Here is a 26,463-nt window from a genome sequence, read left to right as displayed (position 1 = left end):
AGGAAAAAAGAAAGAAAAGAGAAAATGACTTTAAAGACAAGAAGTTCAACGGAGAAGAAATGTCTCCACGCGAGAGAAGAAAATTATTCACTTACCTCCGTCGATCCTTATATAATCGACGATAGAGAATCTCCACTTAATAGTTGGCATTGTTGGGTCATCGAAAGGTTAAGGATGACAACTATTAGATTGTACATTAACATTATTTGACTGTTGACAAGTAAATTGTTGGAGGTTATTAGGTCGATAGGAGTTGTCAAAGGTTGAGATCGAGTTTTTGAGTTTCTTTAGTCCGCATGAGAAATAGTTGGATGCATGCCAAGTGCTCAAGAGAATAGATTGCTTTCTTGAGTATTATAGTTTCTCAATTATTGTAACATCCCGATTACTATAACATCGTAGATAGTATAGCATCCTGAGTATTATAGCATCGTGGGTACCGTAGCTCTTGAGTCCAAGTGAGAAATTGCAAGGCGAAGGTCGAGTTCTTGGGAAAAAAGATGAAGAGTCGGGAAGAGAGGCCGATGTTCAAGAATAACTCCAAGTATCATCATGTGTCTTCCCTTCAAGTCAAATTGAAGAATAATAGGAGTGTTGGTTCAAAGATGATCATCTCAACCATAACTTCATATACTATCAATATTCATCAATAAAATTTTTATTAATCTGATAAATAAATAAAATTTTTTTTAAATGAACAAATAAATGAGTATTATTAAACTTAATAATCAATTAAGCAAATTTAAAATTATAAACTTTTTAAACAATCAAATAATCTTGAATCGAGAACTCGATAACATCTAAATAAATTAAGCTTACGTCAAGTGTGAACTAATATCAAGCTCATAAAAAAGAAATCAAATCAAGGAACCATTTCAACCATTAAATTCGATTTAATATGACTCAATTATCATCTTATTTATCTTGTACAATGGGGAAATTATAATGAATTTTATCTATTCATATTCCAATGCCTCATGTGTTTATTCTTATTCTTAGGACATGGAATTCAGCTAAATTCCAAATTCTCCAATCCAACTTGTTCCAGTTGGGCCCATCTATTGATCAGAGTGGGCCCAATTCCTTTTTTAAATAATATGTGGGCTCGATTTTTTTTTAAAACAATGTATATGGATCTTTCAAACCAATTAATCATCTGATTTTATATTTTACATATTAAATAAATTTTAAAAATGAAATAATTTTTGATGCCAATTCCAATCCCAATAAGAATTGATGCCAATTTCACATAAATTTTATTTTTATTTTTATAAATTTATCGTGGACTTTATATCTAATAACTACTCATATATCTTTTTTTTTAACCTTTTGCTCAAGAATATTATGTCTTGTCATGCATTGATTTTTGAATGATTCTAACGCAATTTGTTAAAAAATTTAACAGATAAATAACACATATTATATATTCTTAAATCTTTTAATGTTGAAATATATGGAAATTAATAATATTGTTAAGGTACATTTAAAAAAAGCTTGATTTTTTCTTTCTCTCGGTTTTTGATTTTATCAAAATAAAATAAAAATTGTTGAATTTTTTTGGTAAATTATGAATTTACCAATAAGCCCTTAATTGGAATTGTCTCTCTATATAACAAATCGCAAGCCGAACTGAAGCATAAAGAAGCGAAACGTCTCGCCGAAGGAGAGCCATGGAAGGGGAAGGCGGCGCCGGAGCGGTCCACGAGAAGGTGGCAAGCAGGACGAGGGAGGAGGAGGAGGCGGCCGGCGTGGCGAGCACCAATGGATCCTTGGTTTCGGCGAAGGACGACCTCTCGGCCATCTTGCCCGGGTGGTTCTTCGAGATCAGCCCCATGTGGCCAGGTTTGACTAACAGCCTTCTAATTCTGCCCCATGTGCCCTTCCGAATGGATTTCCGTTCCCTGTTCTGGTCTTTACGTTCCGCTGCTTCGGGTTTTGTTTCAGCGATCGAATTCTTGCGGTGGTGTTTCTGGAAGGGTTTAATCTCCAAGGCCTAATTTTTGTTATATGGTTTACTTGATAAAAGGCCATGGAGTCTGTGTGCAAATAGACGGGAACAATCATGATGTCGATATATTTTGCGAGTTTCCTCCACTCTTTTTTCGTGCCGCTGAAAGTTTCTACCTTTATCAAGATTGGTTTTTTTTAACCATGTTCTTCCTTTTTTCTAATTTTTTTATTATGATTAATACAAACGTGTCCCAGCGAGGGAGTGTAGTGCCTACTAAAGTGCTGCATTTATATGTGATTTGCATAATACCTATAAGTTCTGTTTTCATTCTCAATTTGACAGGAGAAGCTCATTCCTTGAAAGTGGAAAAGGTGCTGTTTCAAGGGAAGTCTGATTACCAAGACGTGATGGTATTTCAGGTAATTTATGAGACTGAAAACTAAAATTATGCTAGAAATTCAATTCTTTTGATGCCATGACAGATTTATTTTTTTTTTTTTTTTTTGACAGTCCTCCACTTATGGCAAAGTTCTTGTCTTGGACGGAGTCATTCAATGTACAGAGAGGGATGAGTGTGCTTACCAAGAAATGATTACTCATCTTCCTCTTTGCTCTATTCCAAACCCTAAAAAGGTGGGGGTTTTATCAAATGTTTCATGTTATTTCATGCAATACCCAAAACCGTCAGATTGCAGTTTTTTTTATGACGTGACTGGCAAATAAGTTAAAACTGACTCTTTGGACGGTTAATTTGACTGATGATGCAACAAGTCCATTGTAATGGATTATTCTGTGATGTAGAAAATGATGCTTGCCTTTTGAACTATCCAAAACTCTTTTATTGGGCACGAGAGGTTGAAATATCCTAAAAGCCTATGCTGAAGTGCTTACAATACATCTAATCAGTTTGATCACAGCCTCTAGATGACACCAATCATCATCAACAATATTATCAACATCGTTGTCATCAAGCCTTATTTGTCCCTACTATTTTGATGATAGTTTCCTTGAGAAGACACCAAATTGAACAAAATTTGAGGTGTTGGAAATTAGATTCTAAAGGCTACCCAGTGATGTTTTCAACCATATATGAACACAAGCATTTCCATTCACATTCATCCTTTATATTGTTAGATATCATAGGTGGCATTCATTTATTATGTTCCGTTCATCCTTGAAACCTTAAATGCATCTTGTTTGTATTCACATTCATCAACCATTTGTTTTTTTCATCTGCCTAAGATGCTTACCATTCATCTACCTCACAACTCCTAGCGGGTGGCACATAGCAGACTTCTCATATGTGCATCTTGTTTGTATTTGAACTTTAAAAATCATTCATCTGGATATTGTTGATTATGTTAGATACTTTGCCTTGCCCATTTACTTTCTTCCACATTATTTTTCAAGCCTTAAATATCCATTATCTCCTCCACTTAGACATGATCAAGAATCTTCTGGATGATATCTTTTTTATGGTCAGTAGGTAGCAATCTTATTCATGTTTCTCTTTAATCTTTCAAGAAGCACGAATTCTCTCCAGTCACTTTAGAGTAGGTTGAAATTGATTGTGCATAATGTGTACCAGACGTGGCTTATATCTGTTTATTTACTTTTTATGGGAACAAATATTCGCCCACCCTCACATAGTTTACTATTCATATCTGATTGAGATAGACAATCAGTTTGCTGATCACAGCATGAATTTCAAATACAATAATGTTGCATCCTCATCTAGCTACCTACAAGTGTTGTTTGAAGTATTGTCATACATAGAGATTACTGACAGGGGAGGACCTATCCAAACAGCCCATTTTATTGTTTTATTACCCTTTTAGAAAATGGATTCAATTCTTTTTTTTTCTTCTGTTGATGAAGCAGTTTGATTAGAAGCAATCCCTAGCATCCATTATGGTTTAACATTTTTAAGTATATGATCGTCTGAATGCATTATTCTGTTCTTTCTTCACCTTTTTTTTCTTCTAAGAAATCGATTACCAGTTATAGTGCTTTAGCCGTGCATGCATATACACATGGCACACTCATTTGTAGTTTATGGTTCTATTATTACAGGTTCTAGTTGTTGGAGGAGGTGATGGTGGTGTCCTGCGAGAAGTATCACGTTATTCTTCAGTGGAGCAAATCGATATATGTGAAATCGATAAAATGGTTATTGATGTGAGTAGTTACCTTGTTTGGCAAAGCATAAATTAATATTGTTTCTAATGTCATGTTAGTTCCTTGAATCGACCAGCAAATGAAAAGGTCCAATGTTTCAGCCTCCAATTTTTCAAATTGTGGGGTATATAATTTAATATTTGTCAGAAGTTAAGAGGGTGAAATGGTTTTCCAGTCACCACATTAGAATTCTCAAGATCTTCAATAAATTTTATTGATTGCTTATTCAATAATACACACAATAATCAGCGAGGATGTTTCTGACATAACCTAAGTGCTGAACATTAATGCTTTCTGATACTAATACAGCTTTACTTTTACCTCTTTACTCGATCATTTGATACTTTTGAAAAAAAGTTATACTACATCTCTTTTATATTATTCTTAAACTGCATCATCAGCTTGTTGGGTGATTCCTTATATTTTTAACCACTTATTTATTTTCTTTACAATGTTCAAGCTTTCTATGAATTTTGTTTGGCTTAACTTCCATTATTAGATATGGAGCAACATTGTAACTATGCAGTTTACACCTAATCACTCTATCAGCTATTATTCATATGGTTGATAAAAGTTAAAAGAAACCTCGCTCCAAATTGTTATACTATATGTTCACCTTGTGTCAACTTAACTATCTAAAGTTGAAATAATTGCTGTTATAGATCAAGGTGATTGCCAGAAAACATATTGATTTTGATCTTCATATGCATATTTTCCATGAATTAAACTTTCTTTGCTATCTAGTGTTCTTCCCTCTCAAATTTGTGGCTCAAATATGACAATCATCTTTAATACCAGATATAATCATGTTTCGTTGACATGAAAAATCTTTCTCAAGTGCTCTTACACACAAAATTCATGAATCTTTTGCATGCAATGATTTGTTTATGGATGCATTGTCGCTTAACACCCTTTCATTTTACCCTCACTATTTGTTGAATAGGTTTCCAAGGAGTTCTTTCCCAAAATGGCTATTGGATATGAAGATCCTCGTGTGAATCTTTATGTTGGTGATGGTAAGCAACTTACTGTTCTTGTATCTGGTTATGCTGCTCTGCTGACTTTGGCCGTCGCAAAATGATACCATCAGTTCCGCTTTGCCTGGTCTTTATGAGTGGGGTCTTTAGTGGTTATTTGAAATACATCCCAATAGTTTAATTTGAAATTAGAATTGCCATTGCATCGAAACTTATCCCTGGATATTGATACAAATATATGCTAGAAAAGTTGGTATCGATTTAACCATATCGATTTGTTATCAAGTCATATTACCCCCTTCTTTTTTGTTTAAAACACAGGTGTTGAGTTTTTAAGAAATGCTTCTGAAGGAACTTATGATGCAATCATTGTTGATTCTTCTGACCCAATAGGTAAGTTATCTTCTCCCCCTGCTTAACACCTGCTTTTGGACTAGCTTATAACTTGTTTCACTGCTTGCTCAGGTCCAGCACAAGACCTTTTTGAGAAACCTTTCTTTCGATCAGTTGCCAAAGCTCTCCGTCCTGGTGGAGTCGTGTGCACGCAGGCCGAGAGCATATGGCTTCATATGCACATCATCGAAGATATTGTCTCAAATTGTCGGCAGATTTTCAAGGGCTCTGTCAATTATGCTTGGACTTCAGTGCCTACATATCCAAGGCACAGAACTCAATCTCATTTCTTTCAGGCAATACCCTCTTTTCCTTTCTTTCATATGCTGAAATGGCTAAATCGTTGGATTGTGAATTCAGCGGAGTGATTGGCTTCATGATCTGCTCAACCGAAGGGCCGACAGTTGATTTCCGACACCCTGTATACCACATAGATGAGGAGGATCATGCTAACAAGTCTGCGGGACCGCTAAAGTTCTACAACTCAGAGGTACTTCTCGATCTAGCAAGTAGTTCCTTTTTTTTCAAGTTGTTCATCTCTTAACTTGTCTATGATATCCTTTTCCCCAGATTCATTCTGCTGCTTTTTGCTTGCCTTCTTTTGCAAAGAGGATGTTCGATTAAGACAAGCTAAACAAGAGATTTCTGATGCGATGAGATGATCCAATGTCTCACAAGAGATAAACCTTCAATTCTTGTCACTATAGTTGTTTGAGCATACACATGGGAGTTTTTGGCATCCCAGTGTTATCTAGGAATTAGCATGCTCAAGATTATCAAGTTCCTCTAAAGTAATCATATTCCTGTGCTCTATTGACTGTTTTCTCTTTGATTTTTGTTTCAAACAAGTTATCAATCTATTAATGTCTTGGATCTTTATAATTAAAATTGTCTATTTGGTTATTGGATAGCCTTCAATTGGAATTTTTTTAGTTATAGTTCAAAATTATCATTAATCGGCTATATATGAAGTCAATTATTAATGACCTATTTAAGAGAATTATTACATTAATTTAGAAATCCAACAGCAATCTAAAGTTCTCAAGCAAGTTAATTAGTAGCTCACTAAACTAATCTAAACATATATCTTTAATTAGCTCACAATTTCTTATGTGAAATTGAGTTGTAACATTATAATATGATCAAAAATCAAAAGCAAATTTTGAATTCACATTACTTTAATATCCTGAATCAAACTTAATTTCTAAATCTCATAATGATTAAAATACAAATCTTACTAATTATCAACCCATATCAATCAATTTCATTTGCAAAGAGAGAAATGCATGAAGGTTCACATTCCATTCATCAATCCATATTTAACATTCATCCATTAATATGACATAAAACCATGTGAGAAGCATGAAGCATATAGACAAAAAAAAGAGCTTAATATTTCATCAGTGATAGAGAGAATTACACAATTCATATGTTCCATTATCTCTGAGTAATTGGATTACAAATCTAAGATGGATTTCTGGAGGCCACTTAGCTACGATCTATAACACTCTTCACAGGTAAAACAAATCTATTGAAATTTACTAGTAGTCAAGCGTTTCTCAAAGAATGAGAAAAACAGATGCAAGAGAGTGCAGCAACAAGCAAATGGAAGCATGCTAAAGTAAGATCTCTACTACACTATGATGGCGAAGAGCTTTCTTGTTTTAGAACTGAGCATAGCACTTGCTTGGAGATATAAGTCTCAAGTTCCCTTGAGATCTCTGTCAACTTTGGGTCGAAGCTGTTTCTGTACATTTGCGGTCTCGGAGATGGAGACCCTGAGAACCTTCTTCTGGGACTAGACAAATGACCATTTGGTGAATTTGGAAACCAAGCCCTTGAGTTAACTGCCGTGTGATCTTTAATGACGACCCTCTTCACTTCCTGGTTTGTTAGGGGTCCATGTCTCATCTCCAATGGTAGTGGCTTCAGTGGTGATATCGATAGTCCGGTCACTTTGGGTGACAATTTCTGCCTCATTTTCTCCCTTGCTCTCTCTGCCGCTATCATTGTCTTCTCCTTGCTCATCCTGATGAGTTTCCAAGGGTCAATTTGGAATTCCACCTTGCTGTTCTGGGTAGTGGAACTTGAGTCTTTCTCAATCCTTATTGATAATCTTTGAGCACTCTGAAATAGTGCATGAAACACCCTAAAGTCACATTAATGCAGTGTGATGGCTGTAAACAAACTCAGTTAATGAATCTTACTTGACTGTTTTCATGTTTCCTACATATCCTTGAGAACAGAGTGGGTCTTTCGGGTGAGTCTAGGTCGTCCTGACTTTCATCCGAAGATGAATACAACTCATCAAATGGGTCGACGGATTGACTCTCTTCTCTCATTGCCAGAATATAGTCGTAAGTTCTCATTCCCTGCAGTCATCAAAAAACAAATGTCCAATGCTGTTTAAGCCGATTTAGTTCTTTGCTTTTAGATAAGAACTGTTTGTTTATCATGTATCACACTCCTACAATGTTTGAAATATGGCTGACTTCAATCATGGAAAAAGAGACCTTATATAGTTCTAGAGTGAAAAATTACCTTTCTGATGAGAACTACATGGAACAAAAAGAGCTGACCCAGTGCTGCAGTGCTATATGTTGTCAGCAATGCCAAAAATATCTGCAGCATGTATATATGAGTTCAGAATCGAAATACATTCACTTTCATGCTGATTGAAACAGTTCTATAGAGTTGTAGGACTCACTGATATTGCTACGAAAACTCCTTTGGGAATCTCAGCATGGAGCATCTCTTTTGCTTCATGAGCTAATGTTTTGCCACTTGTGAAGCAGCGAATGAAGATTATAATTGCCGATCCACCTTCAACGATAAGCTGCAGCTTAACAGTGGGTTTTCTTAGTCCATAGTGAAAGATTGCATAAGATGAAAGTTGATGCTGTACAATTTATGATTACAAACCATCAACAACGTGAGAACCATCAGAAGGATGAAGGTGGTGTAATTCTTCCTTCCAATGCAGTTGTTTAACCACTGCAACAAAGAAACTTTGATGTAGCTATTTGGAATGTCTCAGAAGAGCAATATCAGATGCCTTACCCTACAATGATGATCAAATCCGTCGACACACCTGTCGCAACTCCGGCAATGCTTGCTGTGTTTCTTTACCTGCACAAGTGAAAATATTGGCATTGGTTCAGAAATATAAAATGTGTAGCAATAGGAGAAGATGTAAAGCTGAGTTCATAGAAAATTTTTAAGCTCAGCCGTTTCATTTGTTCATTTCCATTCTTGAATCAAATAAAAAAAATAGAAATTCTTGTTATTCAACCTCAAAATCACAGAGAGTGCAGAAGGTGATGTCGTCATCTTTCCGATCGGCTGCTGTGGCATCATCGAGGAAAACAAGGGGAAAAGACAGTAGAGGCTCCATCTGAATGCTGCCATGCCATGGATCCATATACTTCCTCCTGATGCAGCACCTGAGGATCTTGCTCTCCACCCTCTTAAAGAACCTCACCACCACCTGCCACAAGATGAACTTGTAGTTCAGCTTCGGCAAGCCGCCGGATTTGGCCCGCTTCCTTTTCTTAGCACTCGTCTTGTCGGATGGGTCGGTGGCGGTGCACCTCGTGTACAGAACTGCTACTGAGAATGCCTGAAAAGAAATAAAAAGAACCTGAATCAAACTACTCGTTCTTGAAACTGATTCAAGAAGAACGCAGGGCGATAAAATCTGGGATTTTTTTCTCACCGTGAAGGAGAAGAGCGTCAAGATGGTGTTCTTGAGGATCCTGTTCCCGAGGAAAGGGCCGAGGAAAACATAGAAGGAGATCACAAGGAAAGCGAACACCGCCATCCCCACGAACTGCAGCCAACATCGAACAAGAAATCAAATGCTGAATTGAGGTGAAAAAATTGATTCTTTTCACAATTCCTATTTTCTTTACGAATCATTCGGTCACTTCAACAAAAGAAAAACAGAAAAACAAATTACAAGATTGCAGTGGTACGCGAGAAAGAGACCAACCTGAAAGAGATGGAGAGGAAGCTGCCATCCATGGCGCCTCATGCTGCTGCTTCACCCGCGCCTCTTTGATCCGATCAGTTCCTCCGATCTCAACAAATCATCCACAAAAAGACGAGATTTTTTTTTCGCAGCTTGGTTTTATCTCTAGGTTGAAGAATAGCAACGTTCGATTCAGTTAGGGATTTCAAATTCGAAAAAGGATCCCCCCTGCTGTCAACCGTTACCTCGACTTGAAATGGGCCGTATGCGTCGGCCCATTAGGAAAACTTGTAGCGGTACTTATTTAATACGTATTTTTTGGGATAATATTTCGTTTTTTTTGTTTAATAATTCTCTAATATATCCATTGATAAGATAATAGCAATTTGAAATTCCACTTAAATCGATCTTATTGCTAATATATTAAAATTATTAGCAATTGCAATCAGTATCACTTGTGCGATCGGATATATAAAGACGAGATCTAAAATCAGATGACACAAGTAAGTTGAGTATAGAAATTAAATAGATGGAACAAATTAACAGTCATACATATTGAGATAAAATGACTAAAGCTACTTATTCTCCATTATCAAATTAAAATAACACAAAATAAATTGTCACCCCTCAAATCAGCTTTTAAAATTTAACAATTCGAGGCAGCTAAATGCAAAATCCTCTCCACCAAACTCAAATGCCAATATTCATTCACATTACACACATACTTGTAAGATGAAATTTATCACCTTAGTAGCTCCACACGATCAGCCCCACAACCATCTGTGATAAGGTAAATCAAGAAATTACAATTGATCACGACGCAAGAGGACATTGCTTGACTTCGCTAAGATTCAAATTCTTATCATCTTCTACAACTCTGTTGCATCGTAACTAAGAAAAATGATACACTATATGAAAAATATAACATGAAATTCAATATGACACATTTAACTGCATGAATGTGGGTCCCACTATATGGACATGAGATCTACTATATGGAATGTGTCATGTTAAATTTCATACTATATTTTTCATGTAATATATCATTACTTCGTAATTAATTCAATTATATCCGAGAGCCACATTAGACATACACACAGGCAGTACACTTCTCTCCCCTTAATTAAAATGACTACTCATGCTACTCCTACAGGTACCTCTTGTCTGGGCCGCAGCAAGGACGAATCCATCCCATCTCAACAAAAAATGTTATCTGCCCCGCATTCCAAAAAACCATCGCTGACGTGGCAGCTTCAGCACGTGACACCTCGTGATATTCACGTGACAGCCATCCCTGCATGCTGGAACAGAATAGCGGTCCAGTTGTCGCCGCACTCAATAAGTGAACAAATATTTTAAACATTTGAAAATCATTCGGAAATAATAGTAAATCAAATTAGTCGAGCAATGTGGTCAGAACTCAGAAGTTACTGCGAACGTGCCAATGGCGAATGAAGTGTTTGAGAAGGCCCACGACCACGAGGGTGCCATCGGCCATGGAGCAGTTAATCTTATCTGTTATGCAGAAGATTGCTTTGTGTTTTATGTCCATTTCTGCACAATATTTTTCTTCGAACATACAACGTACAGACAAGCCTTGAGTCCCCTGGGAAGGATCACATAGGAGAGAACAACACGATTTAAGTTTCAAATTGGTAAATATATTGATAAATGAACAAAATAATAAGTAACAATAAAAAAATCACATTAATTAACATACAGATATATACATATTATTATAAAACATCAATGGTGAAGTTGATTTTAACAATGTATGTCTACCAGCTCAAGCCTAAATGGATAAGTTTCCCTAGTTTGCAAAGTAAAACCAAACTGATAAATCAAAATTTTCAGTCACCTCTAAAATTTTAATAGGGACAAAGTGCTCTTTCCCATGAACATAGGCAAACATGCCGACCTATGTACACTATATATTCCTCTTGATATTGTTTTGTCTATTTTACATGTTTTTTAAACATGCTATCACAGCCCTAATTGCACTCTAAGCCTATGTTAGCGTCTCAAGTAAGACTCCTAGAACAATCAAATAGGTACGGGTGATGTTAATTGATGAATCAAATTCAATCTCTCAAGGCTCAGACCTAATCAGATGATGTGGGTTAGGTTGGATTATGTTTACTATTCTAGAGTTACCTAGTCAATATTAAGAGGTGGACATGATTCAATTTGTAGAAAGTTCATATTCTTCGTCATTGGAAATCAATTTATTGGGCAAAATCGACCCAATCACCACAAAATATACAAATTCTAAAGTCAATATTATGATTTAATTGTAATTTTAATACCTCTTTCTAATCTCTAATGAACAACAGGTAGATCTAAAATAAGCATACTCAAACACATAATTTCACAAGCAATATACTTGTATAAATTCTCAGTGCCAAATGATAAACAAACAGGAGTAGTATTATCACAAGTGTCACGATCTCATTGGTATTATTTGATGACACACATTTTTAACTAATTAGTCTTCAATGTGATTTTTCTCCTTTGTTATTATCACAATATATATTTTTTTCTGACCAACGCACAACGTGAGAGCCATCAAATTCTCTCTCAATCCGATTTTAATGGTTTTGAAGGAATTTCAAATTGAAACCAGTAACTTCTATTTTACAAATAAAAACAAACCAATAAATTAATGGACTTGATTCAGCTTGATTAGCAGTTTTAACATATAGATTTGCAGCCTTAAGCAATATTATTGGGACTCAGACCCATCGCACTCATGAGGAGTCAATAGGTCATCCACATTAGACACGTCAATTGCGTCTGTATCTACTCTCCTGGTTAACAAGGTTACTAGTCCTTTGTTATGAAAAGCTACGAGATCAGTTGAGCATGGTCAGAGACTCACAAATGCAGTATGCATTTTAACGGCTTTATGTAAAGGGCAGCCCGGTGCACGAAGCTCCCGCCATGCGGGGTCCGGGGAAAGAATCCATTGTACGCAGCCTTACCTTGCCTTTGGCAAGAGGCTGTTATTTGAACCTGTGACCTCTAGGACACATGGCAGCAACCTTACCGTTGCGCCAAGGCTCCCCTTGATTTTAACGGCTTTATGTCTTCCTAAAAATTAGAAAAATAACCTAGGGCATTCAATAACTCATTGCCCACTGCTTCGAATACATTAAGGTAATAGTCTCATCTTCTGTCCTAGATTCACCTCGTTACAAGTAAAATTTCCTGCCTAAGAATAGCATTAGCAATTATGTTAACTACCTGTGGTACTATCCATGCTAAATTGCCAGAAATCAATACAAAACGTAGATAATGAAAAAGGATGAGAAGAGTTATTTCACCTTGTTTAATATTCATGTTAAATTGCCAGAAAGCAATAAAATATGTAAGAAAATGAAAAGGGATGAAAAGAGTTATTTCACCTGGTTTTGGGCCTTTGTGCTCTGCCAGTTATGGTCTTCTAATCGAGATCTAGCTGCCGAGCACTTGTAAAGCCAGCAAGAGAATAAGTGACCATTTGAAGGAATTTGTCCAGGAAAAGAGCTTGATATCTAGGTTTCTTCTTGCTCCCTTCTGCTAATGTTTGCATGACTGGAGTTGTTTTCTGACTCTTTCAATTCATTGATTTCTCAGGAGATGAATCAAGAATTTACATTTGATTTTATGCCTTCAAGCCTGCTCGTTCTTCTTGCCATTCCCATGAAAACTTAAGCTGTAGTTGGGGCAAGATTTGTGTTCTCCTCCTTTGTTTCTTTCTGTTCTACTAAGAAAGATGGAATTTAGCTGGAAAATTTGTGTGCTGCTGCAGGTCCCGTCTGGAGAACATAAGCACCTCATTTGATGCATGTAAGCCTGAACCATAAATTTTCTAACTTGAACCTTTGTGATATTGGTAGTTGTGCTGGAGCAGTAGATTTCATGAGACTTCAAAAGCGACCTCTGTTGCTACCGTGAACTCCATTAGTGGACGTTGAGGCATAAGCAAGAAATCATACAACCAAGGATGACAAACGGTTCATCTGACCAGTTCACTATGTAAGTACATCTTAGTCCAGCTGCATGTCTAGCTTAATTTCCTTATTGTTTGTTTCTGTGCCCCCATTGAATAGATCACTATGCTATCTTACCTTCTCTTTTCATGGATTTGTGCTAAAAGACCTGATCATGAGTTTGCTGATCTATTATGGGAGAATGGCCAAATTGTGATACAGAGCCAGTCTAATAAGGCTCCAAAGAGATCCTTTCCTAGCACTACCTTCCGTAATGGCACAGTTCAAGAAAAAGACACCAGGGAAATAGATCCAAAATTCTCTCAGTCGCGATCTGATGGACATGATGATTGCACAACAAAGCATTCTGCGAACAAGGGAGTGAATACTCAAGAAAATGATACTGTCCCATGGATTAGTTTTCCAGTGGAGGAAGTTTTGACAAGTCAGACTCTCCAGCCCCAGAATGATTATTGTGCTGAGTTCTTGAACGAGTTCCTAGCATTTGATATGGATCCTCCTTCAGCACCCAAGTGTAGTATTGCTGCAACAGGTCAAACTGACAAGTTCGGTCAAGAAGTTAGGAGATCAAACAACACAGACAGTAGCCATGCTGCTAAAGCACCTAGATGGAATTGGACGTCAGGTAAAATGAAGGCCACCCATCCGCAGCAAAATCAAGCTTCAGCTCTTAATTCAAAGTCAACTGTAGTTGATAGTTGTGGCATCGATGTAACTCAAAAACTGCATTGTAGGGATGTGATGGAGAGAAGGTTGCAAAATCAGGGATTGAAAAGTTCCAAGCAAGTGCAGCAACCAACCATATCTGGTCCGATGAACTTCTCCCATTTTGCAAGACCTGCTGCACTAACCAAGGTTAGACTTCAAAGTGCTGTTGGATGGAAAAGAATTGACAAGGCCTCCACTCCTCCAAACAACAATCCAGTGAGGTTGACACCTGTTGAAAGTGTTGGCAGTACTAAGGATGTTAACAAGGTATCAGGGCAGTCTAGCTCAGATTCACACAAGTTGGTATTGGGTTCAGCCATGGAAGATCTTCAAGGAGGAGGCTCAGTTGAGTTGGCTAATAAAATTCGTGCAGAAGATGCTTTGAGGAAGAATACTCAGAATTGCACTAAAATGCCAGATAATCTTCCAAGCTCAAATTTGGCAACAACTATGGTCTTGTGTGGACATGACATAGAAGCCCCTGAAGCAGCATCTCCTTTTATGTGTTCAGTGAAAATAACAGGAACTGCATCGAATGAACCAAAACATGGTGAAAAGAGAAAGGAATGTGATGAAGAAAAGCCTGAATATCTCAGCCATAGCGAAGTAAGTCAGAAACATCACCACAAAAGTATCACCAAAATAAGGTTGTTTTGGATTTGGATCTGGATTTGGATTCCTAAATTGTTTGAGGTACTTGTAGGATCTCCAAGAGAAATCAGTGGACGTAAGGAAACCACCAAATGGAAGCAATGCACAAACAAAGAGAAGCCGTGCTGCAGAAGTTCACAATTTATCAGAAAGAGTGAGTATGTGAGAGTATTTTCAATCCAGATACTTTCACAAAAACTGATGAAATAACTAGAAATCTGACTCCATATACTTTATTTATCCAGCGGAGGAGGAACAGGATTAATGAGAAAATGCGTGCACTGCAAGAGCTTATACCTAACTGTAACAAGGTAACTGATGTTTTAGTGGTAAACATTAAGCAATACCACCTGTGCTGTCAAACAAATTATATATGAAATCATCCAAATCTATCCTATTTTAAAGGTGGACAAAGCTTCAATGCTTGAAGAGGCCATTGAGTATCTCAAAACACTTCAGATGCAAGTTCAGGTAAAAATTTTATTTGAGTGGTTCTTTAAGTTTGCATTGCTCGGCTCGGTGCACGAAGCTCCCGCCATGCGGGGTCCGGGAAAAGGATCCATTGTACGCAGCCTTACCTTGCCTTTGGCAAGAGACTGTTTCCAGGATTTGCATTGCTAACTTAGAAAATCTATTGTATCATACAGATCATGTCCACGGGAAGCAGGCTGTATATGCCACCAATGATGTTAATTCCTGCAATGCAACACATGCATGCACCAATGCTGCCCAATTTCTCACCAGAAAACCTAAGAACGAGCACAAGCACAGAATTAGTCCTAGGTTGTCCAATGCTCCCAATTCCACCAATGCATGTACCGCAGTTTCCATGCGCTCCAAGTTCAGGACAATCAGGCTTGAATGGGATACCCAGACATGAAAATCCTTCATCATTTGGAATCCAAGGGCCAGGGATTCCAGTTTTGATGCCACGGCCTCCTCAATTTAGTACCTTGACAGAGCCTTCTATGAATACAGACTCTGCACCTGAGGTACATGCACAACTGCTATAGCAGATACTGAAGGGCATGAGCATCAGAACTTGAATGTAGGCCCATAAACAGAAGCAGATGAAATGCATGTTTTGGTATCCAAACGGATTCTTGATTTTTTTAGTTGATGAGTTTCTTGATTCTTCACTACTATTAGCTTTCATCAAACTTAGCTTCATGTCGTTGAATTTCTTAAGATCAGATTCACTGGTTGTATCCAATGTTGCTACTAGGTACCCAAAGATAGCTTATGAAGACCAGCATTGGTACAGAGTGATCAAATACCATGTGCTATTGAAAGTATATAGATGAAGAATTCTATCTCTCACAGTAAGTCTTTATAGATACTTTGAATAAGATTTTTTTGAACAACTAGCTAACATTGAGAAAATTTATCATTTTATTGGTTTTCAAGTACCGGTTAGTAGGTTCCAGTCAGCCAATTGCATGTAATGTTGCTTGTGAATCTCAAACGGAAAGGTTGCTGCATAAGACATGCAAGTTCTAGTTTCAAGCAGCATTTAGCATTACTGTTCTGGCAATTGTAACTTGCTTACAGTTGCTTTATGCAATAAAATAATGCTTCTCATGGTGCATCACAAGATGTCTTTTTGTCGATTTTTTTGCAGTTGAACAAGAGATGGCTTATCTTTGTTCTTATTTAGTTTTCTTCTATGTAACAAAGACTAACTTACTGTTTGCTTCTTGAATAAGCATTTATTTCTGTCTAACAGTTTTAAAAGCTAGCCGGTTTCCCAAATGGCTTATGCGATGCACTAAAGAGCACACGATCATAGGGTAATAAAGAGCTTAGAAAATAATTCTGTTGATGTTTCAACTATTGCTATAAATGTTCTTCACAGAGATTAAGCTGAGGAATATGAAATTGTCCACTAGTAATCTTATCAATTATTCAGTGATGCTTCAGTAGTTGAGCAAAATAGTTTGAAGCCTTTGCAGTTGCTAGTTCAAACTATTTTTCTCTATGTTCCTGCAAGCAAAGCTCCGCAGTGACATCGGGAAGTGGTAGATCTAGTACAAGTATGCAGTGAGGAATCTCTTTAGTGTTCATTTGTTGATCTACGCAATTAAGAACCAAAAAACTTATTTTAATTTATTACGACGGTTGGTGGCAATCAAGAAGCAAAAGCATTTACGATATCTGTTTAGAGTAAGTGCAATCCATTTGCCGGACTATTGAAGGTATTTCATAGTTCTCACAGAATATTAAAAGTGTACTCACAGATCAGAAAACCGAGCAATGCCGTAGAATTCTTGGATTTCTCTTATTCTTCTTGGAGGATCGTGGCCGGAAAGCGAACTGTGACGATGCAAGCGCAGATCTCGTGCCTTGGCCAATGGCGTCGTCCATCTGCAGCCGCTCATGGGCAATGGAGACCGGAGGAAGGAACGGATGAGCGCCGGTAGAAGGCAGAGGAGAATGCTTGTATTGGGGAATTGGGAGAAAATATCATCACAGAGCAATTTACATTTTCCACTATCATATTTTTTTAATTGCATAATATCTTTCGGACGGAACCGCCATTGGTTCATAAAGTTATTAAATGGGTATTTATTTTAGTGTTCTCAAAATGAGATTGGAGGATGAAATTGAGAAGAAAAGAAATTATTGGTTTGATGATTTTTTTTCCCCAAAGGCTAAGTAGTCTGAGGTCACGATGCAGTGGTTAAGTTTTTCGACGGATTAAAAAATTTCAGATTCGAGATTCAACTTTAACACATTGCAATAGTGATTTTCCTATGGTGGATAGTGGATTAGAGAAAACAGACTATCTAGATAAGTCATCACCACGAATGTTTTTGATTTATCTTAATGTATGAAAAATTTTCATGAAAAGGCTATATGTAGGATTATAAACAAGCTAAGTTGAATTGAATTAAACTTTATCGTATTAAAGTTTATTTGATAAGGTAATCGAGTCGAGTCAAGTTTAAAATGCAATAAGTCATTGAAATGATTGTTCGAAATTGACTTGATTTCTTTTATATGAGCTTAAGTTTGATTTGTTTAGATGCTATCAAGTTCTCAATTCAAATTTATTTAATTGTTTAAAATTTTTATATTTTAAACTTGTTTGATTGATTATGAAATTTGATAATATAAATGCATTTATTTATTTTATTTTATTATTTATTTAGCAGATTGATAAAAGTTTTATTAATAAACATAATTTATTATTCATGAATATTAACAAACTGAATATATATATATATATATATATATATATATATATTCAAACTTATTTAATTAATTTAATAAATTATTTAAGATTATTTTATTTAATTAATTATATATATATATTAAATAAATAGAAATAAGTTATTACTAAATTGAATATCAAATTTATTTATAAACTTTTTGATTTATTTACAACTCTAGTTGTGTGACATCTCTTTGCTAAATCTTTTTTACGACCATAAAGAAATTTTTGAAATTTAAGGGTATTATTTAATTCTACCTTATGACCAATATTAAGTTTAGTCATTGCTAAATCTTCTAGACTCAATTATACACTTATCTTTATTTTGAACAAAAGAAATCTCTAACTTTTGTTGGCAAAATCAAATTTATGGAATTCAATAACCAACTAAATAAATATAAAATATAAAAATTTCAAACAATCAATAAATTTAAATTGAGAGTTTGATATCATTAAAAAAATCAAATTCAAACTCATGACAAATAAATCAAGTCGAATTTAAACCATCATTTCAATTGCTTAGTTTATTTTAAGTTTGGCTTATACTTAGCTCGATTACCTTATTAAATAAGTTTAACACCATAAATTTTGATTCGACTTGACTTATTTACTGCACTATCAATACGAAAAGCTTAAGTTTTACCCTAAAGTACTTTGTAATTGAGATGCACGTCTCCTTCTCCTCTCCTTCAATGTTCATGCCTTATTCAAATGTATTGGTTAAAAATAATCGAATGCTAAACTCTAGACACACTTAGTCTACCACTCTCTCCCCCTCTCATGTTTGTTAAAATGCATAGAAACAAGCCCCCACGAGCGGGGTCAGTCGGTTAGGACATGGATGCTTGCAGCATGAGGTGGGCGGTTCGAAGGTCCATGGCAGCAAATGCGATAACATCAATATCTGTCCATGTAAAATGCCTTCAACCACCATGTTGTAACCGGTCCCGCATTCATCGTGATTTACTCCCCCTCATACTTGTGGGGCCGGGGTGGGGGGGCCGCTAGGTTGGCGGTTCCAACCTTTTGCAGCATAAAATGCATAGAAACATATGTTTAGAACATCTATTATATATATATATATATATTGACACACATAAATTATGATTATCACCTCTAGTCTTGTATATATATATAAATATTATTGTCAGACTATATTAAGGATGATATTTATGTAAGATATGAAATTTATATTATGTTTAAATTTTAACATATTATAAATTATTTAAAGTTATAAAAATTATAAATTAATTTTTCAAGATATTTGAATAAAAAATATAAATGGATTTTATTGGACTAACATTAAAGTTTATATATCCATTTATCGTCGTCCTAGTTGTATTTGAACCTTGATTGGGCCTGAATTGGATTGAAATAGATCTAACTTGAGCCTAATTCAATTAATCAAATTTGTCGTACCTAGAACATAACTACTCAAGGTAAAATTGAGAGAAGAAGAGGGCAAGAGTTCGAATCCTTGCGAAGTTAGGTAATACCCTCCTGCGTCGTGATCAACTGCAGTTTCTCGATTTACCTCCTCACAGATGGTCGTGGGGCCGTCCGTGTGGGGCCGCTAAGGTGACGGATCCACCTTTTTGCAGAAGAGAGAAGAAGAATATTCAATTAAAATTAAATTGAATTAATCGAAATTGAATCAATTTTTTTTAAATTAATAAAATCAATTAAATTTTTAAATAAAAATCAAACAAATTGAATTCATAAAATATCATTTAATTCAATAAAAATTAAATTAATTGAAATAATTAAATTTTTTAAATATTAGGAAAGATTTATTAATTAGTTTAAGATTTATATTTATTTAAACATTTATTGATTATTTTTTATTTTAATTAATTTAATTTATTCTGTTTAATCGAATAAAAAAATTTTAAATAAAATTAAATCGATTTTTTTTTAAAAATTAAAAATCTAAAATAACCTAACCTAACTCCTACACATTGACGTTAGCTGCGCCGCCGCCGCCGCTCTCTGTCGATTCCCCTCCCTCGCCTTCAGCACAGAGCAGCGACCAGAAGAACCTTTCTCCCACGCAGCTGCGCGTGAGCTCTTCAGATCGGCTTGGATCCATCCATTTCTGCTGTTGGGGGCTCTCTGTTTGGCCACGACAATCCACAGGTTCTCTCTTGCACGCTCACTTCTTGTACCATCTTTTTCTGCAATCCTTGAATCTTGCATGTACGTATAGAACGTTACCTAACTCGTAGATCTTGCTTCCTACTCGTTGATACGTTTCCCTTGTGATGTAAGAGTGTTTTCTTCTAGAATAATTCGTTTCAGTAATTGAACGAGCTAACTTTCGTTCTGTGGGTACTTTTTTGTGCGTGGATTCTCGGTTTTGTATAATGGAACATGGTATTTTTTTGCCTTGGTGAATGTTGGTGGTTTTTGCTGCAATAGATGCCGATTGTTTATTTTCGATGTTTGATAGAAGTTTGCGTTAACACAGGGCACGTTGTGGCTGTTGGATTTATTTAAGTGACGTGATAACCATGTACATTTTATTGTGATTGAGTAGTGGATATTGTATGTATATTGTCTATACCCCAGTTAGAGGGCGGAGAAGGTTTAGTGAGATTCATTTCATCATCTCTACCCCTATCTTCCATCTAATTGAGTGAATTCTGATCTTGAAGCCTTATAAGGTTGTAGCTTATGGATGAAGCATAGATGGTCTGATGGTCAGTAACCTGTTTATGATCAAGTCTGGTATTGCATGTTCATGAATTTACAATTAAGGTACAATTTTGGGAATTACATCATCATAAAATCCTTAATTATGTATGTATGTATGTATATTGTTTTTTTTTTTTACTTCATACTGCTTGAATGTAAAACAATCTCTGTTGTGGCAAGAACAAGTTAAAACCTCTCCTAATAGTGTTGTTATATGAGATTTGAAGCCCCTGATCTTTGGCCGGAAGCCCTCTGAATCTAACTTGCTTCCTACTAAGGCAAACCTATTAGTGATTTTGCAATTAATTTGATACACATAAATTAAGAGCTTCAATATCTCTTTACACCAACACATTTAGTTTGCATGATGGATGCCACAATTCGAGGCAAATGAAACAGAAACTCTAAACTAATCAATCTTCTTGGCCCTTTTTTTAGAATCAGAGTGGACATCATTTGAATTAAGAAACAGCCAGTTCATTGGTCTGATTCTCACTTAAAATCTTGATTTTCAGTTCCAGTTAAATCAGGTGATTGTTTGACATTTTTTTTCTATGAGTGCTTCATGTTTGCTCACCTTTCTAAAATATTTTATCAGCCCTTTTTGTTACCTTAGCTATACAAATGACACATCTAAATCATGCTACTTTATTAAAAAATGGGCAGCAATTGTACACATCCTTATCTTGCATTTTGCAAGAGGTTGTTTTTACGACTTGAACTTGTGATCTCAAAGGTCACATGATAACAACTTTACCGTTGCTACTTTATTAGTTCAACATAATTCTTGTAGGAATATACAAGATAAAAAATTAATTGTCCAAGTTTATTTGTTCATGTTTCACATTCCTTGAACTGTGTCATTGATTGCATCAACAAATTATATAAGCAATGTTTGAAAATTGGACTATTTATATGATTGGTTGAATCGGTTGTGTAAGATATCAAAAAATTTGGCTATGGATACGAAAAGATGCGTCTCGTGAAGACGAACCAAACAAAACTTGTTTGGACTAAAACGGAGATCGTTTGGTCACTGAACCAAGTGAACCAAAAATAAATCGGTTCACTAATAATTGGCTCAGTTTGGGTCCGGTTCGATGGGGTTTATGGTTAATGGATGGTTGGCTTATTGGATCCTAAACCTAAAACCCGGTAATAACGAATAAAAGACCGGTTCGTTGAGAAGCTACAGCGCCGACACCTTCTCCTCCTCATCGCGATTTTTCTCCTTGCTTCGCCGGTTCGTGCCGCCGCCGCCCCTCTTCCCTTGTTCTCGCGCCGTCTCCCTCACCAGCCGAAGACACCGCCGCGCGCTGCCGTCGTCGCCGCCTAGAGAAGACGCCACCGCCGCTCGCTGCCATCGTCGCCGCCTAGAGAAGGAGCCACCGCGATTCCTCGCTGCCCGACGCTACCACGCGGCCCTGCCGCCGTCGTTGTCGTAAACCTGCTACGCAGCCACCATCGCCGTCGCCTTGCCCTTCCTCTGTTCGCCGACCCTAAGGGAACCCTAGTCGCTCTCTGCCGCACAACGCCGTCTGTTGCTCTCAGCCACACAAGGGTGTTGCCGGACCAGAGAGGAAGCCGAACAGGTAAGGGAAAGAGGGCTAAGTTTGTTTGATTCGGTTTTCTTTAGTTAAAACTGGTGGAAGGGTTTCGAATCTGCTTAAATCTGGATCGATTTTCCTTCTCCGCAGATTGTGGTTGATCCATTCGGCAGTGGCAGCGACTCAAGAGGGGCGAGATTCGGAGAAGAAGTTAGAGGTAAGCTTTCTTGAATGCCGAGGCTTTTAGGTTGGAATTATTGAGGACTTGAACTTATCAGATTAGGATTTATGGTTCTATTGTATTGTTAAGTTGAGTTGGAATTTTAGTTTGTGGGTTTATGGATTTAACCAAGGTTAATCTAATCAGGAGTAATATGTAGAACCTTGGTTAGACGGGTGTTCTATTGGTTTGGTTGAGTCTAGTTGGATTAGGTAGGTTTTTGAAATCGTAAAGAGTAATCTTTTTCCTGGTTATGAATCATTTTCTTTGATCTTCAGATGCAGGGAGTTATGTATTTCATTTCTGCTAGGGTTTCCGGGCATGTTCTTCCGTTTCTTACAATTATCATTCTTAGCATTCGTAAAGGAAATACTTAGCATTTTATACTGTGTCTGCTCTGAAAGGATTGTGAATTGGATTAATAAGTTGATCAGCACTAGGATTAAAGTTACTGTGTGTATATATAATCATAATGTCACTAATCTAAACTGAACAACAGACTTTGCACTAATATAATTAAGAGGAGTGGAAAAAATATATAATAATAATAATAATAACATTATCCATCGCATGTTCCAATAAAACACTTATATGATGTCCAGATATGATACATAAAACTTTAATACAAGTAAATTGATAATGTACAAAATAGATGCCAAAACTATGATTTACAATAGCCTTACAGTGTCATGTTAGCCTACACTCTATCATGCGTCTTGCCAGCACAATGACCTCTTATTGATGTAGAGGCAAAAGGTAAAGGAAATCAGTAGGAAAACATTGAGTAGAATTCACCAAGCATAATGGGAATGTGTATGAGTTGGTGTTTGATCTGATTAAGGTTAACTGGAGTTTAGTTGGACTTGGTTGAGTTAATCTAGATTCGGTTGGGGTTTATTTTGACATAAAATTTAATATAATACTGTATTAAGAGGGTATTGCATTGTGTGTGAATTGCAGGACCTTGAATTGTAGATCTTGTTATACGGAGAGGTTCCTATTTCGGCGTGCATCTTATCAGGCGGGTATCTTGTCTCTGACTTATCTATTTATAGATATGTCATGTTTAGACATATATTTATTTCTAGCTACCAGTGTTATTATATTTTCAGTTTATACAGATTTTTGTTCGATACATATGATCTAGTTACTTACCAGATATTCATTTGACTGTATATCATGTGATGCTTTCCGTATGCTACTGATTGATTGTGATACATCACATTTTCTGATGCACATGCTAGACATACGACTTTATACCACTTTAGTATTAGTGTAGTGTGCATTATAGATTGGATGTGGTTATCTGGACTAGGGTTAGATACCCTATTTATATTAGGATCTGCTGGCCAGCATACTGTCCATTCGGTCACGCATTAGCGATGATGTCAGAGTGCACAGCGGTTACATCTCTACCCATATGACCTTACATACCAGTACTGGATTTGACGGGCATATTTAGTTCCCACGCGACCTCACCTATCGGTGATAAGGGTTAGCACGTGTTTAATGTTGGTGATAAATATTTGTTTTCTGATAAAAAAATATGATCAATGAAGTTTTGAAGAAGGTAGTGAGAGATTGGGAGCAGTGGGAATTGTTGACGATTAAGTAAGGGAGACAACAGGGAAGGAAACCACGAGCTGGAGCTCAAAAGAAAGATGCAAGTCAATGTGGTGGGGTTGACAGTGAAATAATAGGTGTGCGTGATCATGAAGGATTGCATGAGTAGTAAAATTAGGGTTAATGATTTTCTTTAATTTGTTTTCCTTTTTACTGAATAAGGTTCAATTTTTTTTAAATGACATTCCGTGTTGAACCAGAATTTAGAATTTTACCACTTTAGTGAAGAACTGGTCCAATAGAGCTGTTAGTCTGTCGAACCTGCTGCTTCTATTTGGTTTTGAAAACACTAAGTAGGTATTAAAAAAAGTAATTGCTTTTATGTATATTCTAGACTGGGAAACCATAGCTCAACTGTACATTCTTCTCAGTCAATGAAGAGATTATTTATATAGCTAATAAACTTATGTTCATCACTGGTTTTCTGGTTCAGGGAAAACAGCAGTCATGGTCAAATCAAGAGAGGCTGAGATTGTTTATGCCCCTTCAAATTCTCATGGTCGTAAATCTCATTCTGGTTCACTTGCTAGTGAGAAATGGAATTTCATGGTATGATATGATTCTATCTTCATAATTCTGGAAGGATGTGGATTCTATTTTTGCGAGTCTTTCTATATGGTCACAGGAATTGTGTTCTCTGATTAGTTGATTACTTCTATAAACTTACTAAATTTCCTTGGTTTCAATATTTCATCCATTTATCGATAGAACCTATCCTTTGAATCATACCCATATATGATCATGCAGCATCTTTTGTATTTATGTTTGTTTATGTCATCTCAGTTGATTTCTCTTTGCCTAAATCAACTATTTTTTAAAAATCTTTTTCAGTCAGGAAACCTTGCCGATATGTATAGGAGGCCAGTTACGAATGAATCTGCTGAGCAGGACAGCGAGAGCGAAGAGGTTGACATCAGGAAGATATTTAAAGACATTGAATACCTGGGTATGGTGCTTTGAGTTATAAAGTCATTAATAAGTAGTTGGCATCTGAATCTTTTTATATTATTACATATACAAAATATCAACGAGGTTATCAAATTGAGATTCATATTGTGAATGTTTTTTGTGAAATTTCGAATTGCTAATTGTTTTTTTAGAATGGAATCATGTTTTTGCTACTAATCATTTCTTTCTTCATTTAGGTTCATCCAATATGCCATGGAAGGAGCGGAAGCAACTGGAGAATAGAAAAGTTGTCGACTTAGGTGGAAAGGCAAGATTGCATTGAGACTTTCTACCTCTCATCATCTCATCAACATGTTGAATACGTATCTGATTTGATCATTGTCTATGTAATAATAGCCTGTTAAGAAGCACCGAACGCCGTTGAGTGTGGCAAAACCTGCTATGAAAAATCAGAAGAAAAGAGAGCTAAAGCAACAGGAACTGGTAATCCGCTAATCCACCCCTTGTGCATCCTCTTTTTGTTCTATGGATTTTATTTTATCAATATTCGATGATTTTAGGACTTGATTCTCGGCCGGTTCACAAAGAATCGATCGAGGACGACGGACAGTAAAGATAGGAAGCTGAAGCCGGAGGATCGGATACTGAAAACGAGTGAGGGAAATTTCAGGAAAGGTGTTCTGGATGTGAAGCATCTGTTGAAACCCAGTGGTAGTAGTGCATCCAAAAACAGGGATGATTTGGATTACAAGAGCCATAAAAAGGGTAAAGGAAAAGGAAAAGGGAAAGGGAAAGGAAAAGGAAACCGCAAAGGTAAAGGTAACAAGGGCAGAAGAAAGGGACGATGACTAACAAAACATGCATTGAATCTAAAGGTTTAGATTGATCTGCATTTAATCTCTTTGAATTTTTACTCCATGTTCCATTAAGATAACAAGGATTGTACACGTTTTGTTGTTATGGTTTGTTTGTGTCAATTTTTTTTTTGGATAAAAAAGTGAAATTTGTTATTTCAGTGGTTTTACATGATCAGATTTTATAATCATTTATGAGATAAATTAAAAAGTTGTAATTGATCATGATGAAAGAGCATATTATTTCGATTTCGTTGAGATTTGAATGTCTTGTTTTATAATTTTATTATGTCGTAATCAGTTAAGATAAAGTTGTGCCAATTTTTGTTTGCAGTTATCATGTCCACCAACGGCGCATCAATAACTTCGTTATACGTGTATTAAGGATCTGTGTAGTAATCACATTCTGAAAAAAAAAATTGGTACGATTAATTAAATTTAAAATATGCATAAATTTAATAAAAATTGAAAATGACTAATAAATTTGTTTAATTTGTCAAAAATTACGTTGAGCAGTTAACCATTGAAATCCTTTAAGAAATTATATTAAAAATCTAAATAAAATTGCATTTAATAAATAAT

General features: G+C 36.1%; 4 protein-coding genes across 5 annotated transcripts; 3 read left to right on the top strand and 1 right to left on the bottom strand.

The window, feature by feature from the left end:
- The first annotated feature begins 1,659 nt into the window (after positions 1–1,659).
- On the top strand, positions 1,660–6,365 carry LOC141814397 (spermidine synthase 1-like). The gene is made up of 9 exons (XM_074702356.1): positions 1,660–1,842; positions 2,294–2,370; positions 2,462–2,584; positions 4,025–4,129; positions 5,073–5,145; positions 5,428–5,499; positions 5,572–5,767; positions 5,860–5,989; positions 6,070–6,365. The coding sequence occupies exons 1-9, from the start codon at positions 1,671–1,673 to the stop codon at positions 6,121–6,123; spliced, it is 1,002 nt and encodes a 333-aa protein (XP_074558457.1). The 5' UTR covers positions 1,660–1,670; the 3' UTR covers positions 6,124–6,365.
- Positions 6,366–6,892: 527 nt separating this feature from the next.
- LOC141815477 (protein S-acyltransferase 18) lies at positions 6,893–9,575 on the bottom strand. The gene is made up of 9 exons (XM_074703418.1): positions 9,491–9,575; positions 9,215–9,328; positions 8,792–9,118; positions 8,560–8,628; positions 8,422–8,493; positions 8,207–8,335; positions 8,041–8,121; positions 7,707–7,871; positions 6,893–7,626 (listed from the first exon to the last, which is right to left on the bottom strand). Exons 1-9 carry the CDS (start codon positions 9,530–9,532, stop codon positions 7,138–7,140), a joined length of 1,488 nt encoding a protein of 495 aa, XP_074559519.1. The 5' UTR covers positions 9,533–9,575; the 3' UTR covers positions 6,893–7,137.
- Positions 9,576–13,566: 3,991 nt separating this feature from the next.
- LOC141815227 (transcription factor PIF3-like) lies at positions 13,567–17,240 on the top strand. The gene is made up of 6 exons (XM_074703140.1): positions 13,567–14,775; positions 14,873–14,974; positions 15,066–15,131; positions 15,226–15,291; positions 15,468–15,812; positions 17,058–17,240. The coding sequence occupies exons 1-6, from the start codon at positions 13,567–13,569 to the stop codon at positions 17,238–17,240; spliced, it is 1,971 nt and encodes a 656-aa protein (XP_074559241.1).
- Positions 17,241–21,444: 4,204 nt separating this feature from the next.
- On the top strand, positions 21,445–26,052 carry LOC141814999 (uncharacterized). 2 transcript variants are annotated; one of them, XM_074702957.1, is made up of 8 exons: positions 21,445–22,320; positions 22,426–22,492; positions 23,456–23,516; positions 24,552–24,667; positions 24,950–25,064; positions 25,264–25,334; positions 25,424–25,510; positions 25,588–26,052. In XM_074702957.1, exons 4-8 carry the CDS (start codon positions 24,566–24,568, stop codon positions 25,873–25,875), a joined length of 663 nt encoding a protein of 220 aa, XP_074559058.1. In that variant the 5' UTR covers positions 21,445–22,320; positions 22,426–22,492; positions 23,456–23,516; positions 24,552–24,565; the 3' UTR covers positions 25,876–26,052. The 2 variants fall into 2 exon arrangements, with proteins under 2 accessions (XP_074559058.1, XP_074559059.1); XM_074702958.1 differs by lacking the exon at positions 23,456–23,516.
- Positions 26,053–26,463: the final 411 nt, after the last annotated feature.

This window comes from Curcuma longa, chromosome 21, assembly GCF_044706935.1.
Source record: "Curcuma longa cultivar G26 ecotype Majalengka, Jawa Barat chromosome 21, ITB_CL_G26_1.1, whole genome shotgun sequence".
NCBI classification, from domain to species: Eukaryota; Viridiplantae; Streptophyta; class Magnoliopsida; order Zingiberales; family Zingiberaceae; genus Curcuma; species Curcuma longa.
The sequence above is the reverse complement of the archived record's forward strand: the minus strand, read 5'-3'. Positions and strand labels throughout refer to the sequence as shown.

Bases quoted from the DNA above. Each gene is read 5' to 3' on its own strand.
- LOC141814397 (XM_074702356.1), top strand. From the start codon at position 1,671: ATGGAAGGGGAAGGCGGCGCCGGAGCGGTCCACGAGAAGGTGGCAAGC. The intron at 1,843-2,293 runs GTTTGACTAACA...TCAATTTGACAG, and splicing joins GATCAGCCCCATGTGGCCAG to GAGAAGCTCATTCCTTGAAA. The intron at 4,130-5,072 runs GTGAGTAGTTAC...TTTGTTGAATAG, and splicing joins TCGATAAAATGGTTATTGAT to GTTTCCAAGGAGTTCTTTCC.
- LOC141815477 (XM_074703418.1), bottom strand. From the start codon at position 9,532: ATGAGGCGCCATGGATGGCAGCTTCCTCTCCATCTCTTTCAG. The intron at 9,119-9,214 runs GTGAGAAAAAAA...ATTTCTTTTCAG, and splicing joins TGACGCTCTTCTCCTTCACG to GCATTCTCAGTAGCAGTTCT. The intron at 7,627-7,706 runs GTAAGATTCATT...GCACTATTTCAG, and splicing joins GGAAACATGAAAACAGTCAA to AGTGCTCAAAGATTATCAAT.
- LOC141815227 (XM_074703140.1), top strand. From the start codon at position 13,567: ATGCTATCTTACCTTCTCTTTTCATGGATTTGTGCTAAAAGACCTGAT. The intron at 14,975-15,065 runs GTGAGTATGTGA...TTATTTATCCAG, and splicing joins TTCACAATTTATCAGAAAGA to CGGAGGAGGAACAGGATTAA. The intron at 15,813-17,057 runs GTACATGCACAA...GTGTACTCACAG, and splicing joins ATACAGACTCTGCACCTGAG to ATCAGAAAACCGAGCAATGC.
- LOC141814999 (XM_074702958.1), top strand. From the start codon at position 24,566: ATGGTCAAATCAAGAGAGGCTGAGATTGTTTATGCCCCTTCAAATTCT. The intron at 25,065-25,263 runs GTATGGTGCTTT...TTCTTCATTTAG, and splicing joins TAAAGACATTGAATACCTGG to GTTCATCCAATATGCCATGG. The intron at 25,511-25,587 runs GTAATCCGCTAA...CGATGATTTTAG, and splicing joins AGCTAAAGCAACAGGAACTG to GACTTGATTCTCGGCCGGTT.